The sequence below is a fragment of the Gigantopelta aegis genome, chromosome 5 (genome assembly GCF_016097555.1).
Source record: "Gigantopelta aegis isolate Gae_Host chromosome 5, Gae_host_genome, whole genome shotgun sequence".
Classification (NCBI taxonomy): domain Eukaryota; kingdom Metazoa; phylum Mollusca; class Gastropoda; order Neomphalida; family Peltospiridae; genus Gigantopelta; species Gigantopelta aegis.
Genome location: NC_054703.1, coordinates 12,438,626 through 12,445,656, shown reverse-complemented (window position 1 = coordinate 12,445,656; position 7,031 = coordinate 12,438,626). Strand labels below are relative to the sequence as shown.

Here is a 7,031-nt window from a genome sequence, read left to right as displayed (position 1 = left end):
AATTGTACAAATGTTATATTGTAATGTTCTGGTGGTTTCCCAAAACTGTCGAAAAACTCTGCTTTGTTTTTGTCAAAATAGAACGCCACCCAATGTTTGCCTGGAAGGTGAGATGGGTCTGTGTTTACAATACACCCCCAAGGGCTCCGCCGTTTCAAACGTGGTAGTGTATCGCTCGAGTAAACACCTACAATGCGTGAACGTAAATCTGAGTCACAGTCAATCGCACACTGAATCTGCTTTCCATTCATGATATTCTTTATTTGACATACACGTTCCTGGTTTGATCAATTTCAATCAAGCTAGGGAATTCTCCATACACTATACAACTCACTGTCTTTGTTAATGCAGATTTAAACTGCACTTCTAACCTTAAGTTACCGTTTTTTAATAAACTTAAATAATCAGAGTCCACGAAAACGGGTTCAAGGTTGAACACAAACAGACCATTTCCCAAAGAAAATTCAGTTCTTTCAATATAATTTCCACAATCCAGGTTCCAGCTATTAACACCTTCAAACAAATTCACGTAGGCACTGACGTCATCTGCTTCGACTGGTCGACCGGGTACACTGACACCATCCAAATATAAGCCCACCGTTTTCACGAATGAACTCTGGAAGTTAAACGGGTTCTTTGTGTATGATCCACTCACTCCGTCACCGTCGACAAAACCAACAATTAGCCTGTTTGGACACTGCGACTGGTACACACTGTCCCACACGTAACTCTGTTGAGAGGCCGGAATACTACTCATTTTAACTTCGGTTTTAGCGAATGGGTACAAGGCGTTAGACTTTTCAAACATCTTGTTATGTGTTAAAATAAGTGCACTGTTCATTTTCAGTTTACATATCTTGAAGTAAATATCTAAGAGTTCGATCTTGTACTCCTGACCGGACTTCCCAGACATCAAACAAAAGGGTATGGAGCTCCGAAATAACTTAACTGTCATATCAACCCCATTCACCATATATCTGCCCATGTTAAAAATATCTTCACACAGGGGCCCTTCCATGGTAACAGTTTTGCTGTCAGCGATGTGTGCTCCTCGATCCGATACTCCAGAATTAGTGCCAGTGATAGGATCGGTGCTTTCGATATCTGCTTGTGTCTCTCCGACGTCCTTGTAAAACAGTTGAGACTGGAGTTGCGATTGTTTAGCTTCTACTCCATAGTTCAGTAAGGTTTGAATGTATGCTTTGTAGGGATAATGATTGTTCGCCGAACTCACCAGCTGACCTTGTAAGTACACAGCGACTTGCGACCACAGAGCTTGCATGAATAAATTTACTGGGGCCACGTGTTCGTCCTTACCCAAAACTGTTCCATCGGAATGACTCACTTTCAGTTTAACATGTAAACGACTTCGTTTCAAATCCACGTAGTCACTTCCACTATTTGCAATTTGAAATTCTACCGGTGACGAATCTGTAATTTGACTAACAGGTCTAACATCGACGTAGTAATGTTGAAACACACTCGTTTGGTATGGGGGCATAGTAAACAGATCCAAAGCACTGGGTAAACCTTCCACAAAGTCTTTGTCTGTAAGGAGTGACATATTGTTTGTTGTTGTTGTTGTCGTTTATACAAATATATCTTTTTCACTAACAGCTGATTTGTACTTCGATGTAGGAGCTCGTTTTTTCTGTACTGTCATGCGTCTGACTTTTTTGCTTCTGACAATTCGATCACCAGATTTATGTTTTATAGCCCTGGTACGTTCCTGTTCAGCTTCGGCCCTTTCTACAACATCTTGTGTTTGTGACGTCACTTCTATTTTAGGTTTGTGCTTGTTGTCCCCGTCACTGTTTACATGTCTCGGAATCATTGGAATCATATAAGAAAACCACTTATGCTTGTAATTCCCAACTCCAGATCCAACCTGCTTATTTGACTGAACAACATTCTTTGTTCGTTTTATCAAAATACTTTAACCATTTATTAACATCAGGTACGTAAAGTTTTCGATCCATGTTAATTTACTCTAAAAACGGATAATGTCGTAATAGTAGTGTCACACTCGTGCTCTCTTTGATAAATGAAACCGGAACGCCTGATGTTGCTTTTATACGTATTTCGACATATGAACTCTCTGTCACTACAACTGGTATATTCCACAGTGTGTTAAACTCGTAACGTGGACCGTCTCGTAAATCCACACGTCTCAGTAGAGGTACAAAACTATCACCTACTAGACTGCTGCCACACAAATTACACAACACATCTACTTGTAAATCGTTCATACCATGAAGGTCAATTTCTCCAAAATTCAAATCCACGAGAGACACAATCCACACACCTTCAAAAGTTAACCTCTTGTTTAACTTTACTCGAAAGTGATAGGGGTTGTTGTCAGGAAACACTGATTTAGAATCCGAGCTCTTCAAAATAACGTACTTCTCCATGCTTCACACAGTTTTCAGTTCTCCTTCTTCTATGTACGAATCGAAGCTAGGTGGCCACCCTAACCACCGAACCAAATAGTACACTTTCCCCTTCTCCTTCTTCTTTTTTAACACTTTTTCGATTTTCCACAGAATGTCTTGATTTTTATTTACTTTCTGAAGTTCGGCCGTATAAAATATACCTTTCAACACTTCGTCGTGAAAATCTCTCAGTCTGTACACTGGAATACTTTGTCGTCTTCTTCTAGAATGTATTTTAAACAACTCTTCTGTCTGTCCACCTCAAGTCCTGCTCCTTTGTGAATGATTTACGCAAATAGCTGATTCTCGTTAAATCACCCACTTTAAATAAAAAGTTTGCCAATGGTTTCTTTACTTTAAGTTTCTTAACCATGGGCTCGACGTACAGATGACTCCACACTTTAATTTCGTTCGCTTTATTTACATCAACCGGTGCCCACAGTCCCAGTGACGAGTGAACTGTATTGTTATAATTGTGTACTAGATCTGCTAAAACGTCTATGTATTTGTGTGTATTGTTGTAAGTCGTAAAACGCGCGATAAGACCCCGAAGCGTCCTAATACTTCTTTCTGCGAAATTACTTTTGATATCTTCATTCTGCGTGACAATCAGTTTAATGTTTTCTTTTGATAGAAACTGCTTGAATACACCTGCGAACTCTGTACCTTTGTCTACCCGAACTTTCTTGGGTATACGTTTGTCTTTTAAAATTGTTTTGAAGCCTTCTAACACCGTCTCCGGTTTCTTGTTTACAAGGGGTATGGCCCACAGGTATCTCGAAAGAATGTCAATAGCTATAAGCAGGTACCTAACTCCATCGTTGTCTTTTGAATGGCGGCTGACGTCCATTAAATCCATGTCAAACATCTCATCTTTTTTGTTAACCCGTACTCGGAGACGCTTGAATGAACGGTTCACTGGTTTGTGAAGACTGTACGCATCTTCGTCGTTCAACCACTGTGTTACCGCTTTTAACTTGTACGTTTGTAAACCACGTCTCTTCAGAGCGTCGTGAAACTTCTTTGGTCCGTAGAAAGCTCCAGCGTCTCTCTCGTTTTGTATAATATTTTTCAAGTCCTTTCTTGTTACGTTCATTCTTTTCAGTGTTAGGGTTCACTCTGGATGACATGACTGAACTAATGTATTCTGTGTCATTAATTTATACTCGCATACGATCTTCTAAACGTAGTATTTTAAGTACTTGTTCTTTTAAAATGTTCATCCACTCTACAGTTTTAAACGTTCATATCCAAATAGTCTTTGCATTGATACTGACACAAAACAAATCCTGGAGTGTTTAATAAAACTGGATCTGCATAAACAAGACGTAACCACCTGTCAGCAACTACATCTTCGTTCAGTTCAACCCATGCAGTTGTGTAATAGCGTTCGAGCATATCCTCGTGATTCAGTGTTTTACAGGTGTGAGTTTTCTCCTCGTCGAACATGCATCCCATACACATTTCTTTACAGAATCGCTGAACCAGTTTACACACTTCAAAGGCATAACTCAGAGTTAACAAATTTTCCAAGCATTTTCTGTTATCAACTGTATCTACTTCATCCACGAGCACACGAGTTGGTCGTATTTTCTTGATTATTATTAGCTTGGTACTGGTAGTCAAATCGCAGAAGGATCGTTTGGCATCCATCTCACATTCAGTACGACTCTTAAACCAACAAGTTGATTTTTTCACTATTGATTCATTAAAACTGCATTCTGATCGTAAAACATATTTCCAGCTGAAGTAAAGAGCCTGTTTCTTGTCGTTATAGTTCATCTTTGAACGCAATCGTTACAAATAATAAATAATTTCACTTTTATGTTATAACATATATTCAAATGCATTGTTTAAAAAGACTGGTTGCGATTGGTTAATAGTAATAACAAATAAACCGGTTTCAACTGGTTTTCTATTCAAAAATATTATTTCATCATTGCTAACAATAAACCTTTCAAAGCATATTTAGACAAAGGTCTTTGTACCCATCACCCTTGTCACAACTAAAAACCAAGCCAACACAAAAGACTGACTCAAACTATCTATAAATAACACCACTTTAGTTCCTATTGAAAACGCGGACGTTCCCGCCCAAAATTTGAAAAAATGCCAGTCATCCTTTTTAAAAAAATGCCAGTCATCCACTCAGCACAATAGGTGCACTTCTTTTGTTCAAAAATCCATTATTCGCTCCACTGAACCGGAAAACCCAATTATCCGCTCCACTGAACCGGAAAAACCAATTATAAGAGTTAATCTAGCAGACCCTAACAAATGCATTGTTAGATTATTTGATACTTATCTCCTACACATCTCTCCAACTGGACCATTTTATAAGTGCCCACTTGCTCCATCAGCCACCGAACAGATTCGTTTCAGCAGCCAGACAATAGGCATTCACCACTCTTGGCAACTATATGAATCGAATGTTCACAGCAGCTGGACTGCCAAATAAATATACAAACCATTCTGGAAAGGTAAGTGTTTTTTACTTTACTTTTGCTATTTTATGGTCATAATATCTGAGTGAAACCGGTCTCGGTGGCGCAGTGGTTAAGTCATCGGCTCACAGGCTGGTAGGTTCTGGGTTTACACCCCAGTACCGGCTCCCACCAAGAGCAGGTTTTAAAGACTCAATGGGTAGGTGTAAGGCCACTGCACCCTCCTTTCTTCGTTAACAATCTCACTAACATCTACTAACAACCACGGCACTGTCATGACCAGACAGCCCAGATAGCTGAGGTGAAAATTGTTTTGAAGCCTTCTAACACCGTCTCCGGTTTCTTGTTTACAAGGGGTATGGCCCACAGGTATCTCGAAAGAATGTCAATAGCTATAAGCAGGTACCTAACTCCATCGTTGTCTTTTGAATGGCGGCTGACGTCCATTAAATCCATGTCAAACATCTCATCTTTTTTGTTAACCCGTACTCGGAGACGCTTGAATGAACGGTTCACTGGTTTGTGAAGACTGTACGCATCTTCGTCGTTCAACCACTGTGTTACCGCTTTTAACTTGTACGTTTGTAAACCACGTCTCTTCAGAGCGTCGTGAAACTTCTTTGGTCCGTAGAAAGCTCCAGCGTCTCTCGGTTTTGTATAATATTTTTCAAGTCCTTTCTTGTTACGTTCATTCTTTTCAGTGTTAGGGTTCACTCTGGATGACATGACTGAACTAATGTATTCTGTGTCATTAATTTATACTCGCATACGATCTTCTAAACGTAGTATTTTAAGTACTTGTTCTTTTAAAATGTTCATCCACTCTACAGTTTTAACGTTCATATCCAAATAGTCTTTGCATTGATACTGACACAAAACAAATCCTGGAGTGTTTAATAAAACTGGATCTGCATAAACAAGACGTAACCACCTGTCAGCAACTACATCTTCGTTCAGTTCAACCCATGCAGTTGTGTAATAGCGTTCGAGCATATCCTCGTGATTCAGTGTTTTACAGGTGTGAGTTTTCTCCTCGTCGAACATGCATCCCATACACATTTCTTTACAGAATCGCTGAACCAGTTTACACACTTCAAAGGCATAACTCAGAGTTAACAAATTTTCCAAGTATTTTCTGTTATCAACTGTATCTACTTCATCCACGAGCACACGAGTTGGTCGTATTTTCTTGATTATTATTAGCTTGGTACTGGTAGTCAAATCGCAGAAGGAGCGTTTGGCATCCATCTCACATTCAGTACGACTCTTAAACCAACAAGTTGATTTTTTCACTATTGATTCATTAAAACTGCATTCTGATCGTAAAACATATTTCCAGCTGAAGTAAAGAGCCTGTTTCTTGTCGTTATAGTTCATCTTTGAACGCAATCGTTACAAATAATAAATAATTTCACTTTTATGTTATAACATATATTCAAATGCATTGTTTAAAAAGACTGGTTGCGATTGGTTAATAGTAATAACAAATAAACCGGTTTCAACTGGTTTTCTATTCAAAAATATTATTTCATCATTGCTAACAATAAACCTTTCAAAGCATATTTAGACAAAGGTCTTTGTACCTATCACCCTTGTCACAACTAAAAACCAAGCCAACACAAAAGACTGACTCAAACTATCTATAAATAACACCACTTTAGTTCCTATTGAAAACGCGGACGTTCCCGCCCAAAATTTGAAAAAATGCCAGTCATCCTTTTTAAAAAATGCCAGTCATCCACTCAGCACAATAGGTGCACTTCTTTTGTTCCAAAATCCATTATTCGCTCCACTGAACCGGAAAACCCAATTATCCGCTCCACTGAACCGGAAAAACCAATTATACGCTCCACTGAACCGGAAAGACAATAGGTGCACATCCATTGTTGCGGATTGGGGACCCATTGTTCCGGAGGTGCATATCCATTGTATTGGAGGCGACTCCATTGTATTTCCTTTGTTGTCCCCGCTACGTACAAAATATACTACTTTTATCATATGGTGTATTTTTTTACACATGTAAATGTTTTGGATTGAGAGGTAGGGATGAACACCGAACTCTCAACGTTCTCAGTTAAAAATAGGAAAAGATGAGGAAGGTTGGTATGTACAGTTTTTGGGTAGAGAAAGCAAATATCACAAAAATGGCATAAGA

The 7,031-nt window shown here is 39.0% G+C and overlaps 1 protein-coding gene across 1 annotated transcript; it reads right to left on the bottom strand.

Annotated features, from left to right (window-relative positions):
* Nucleotides 1-259: 259 nt before the first annotated feature.
* Nucleotides 260-1,564, bottom strand: LOC121372949 (uncharacterized protein F54H12.2-like). The gene has a single exon (XM_041499386.1). It carries the CDS (start codon nucleotides 1,562-1,564, stop codon nucleotides 260-262), a length of 1,305 nt encoding a protein of 434 aa, XP_041355320.1.
* Between the last annotated feature and the right edge of the window lie 5,467 nt (nucleotides 1,565-7,031).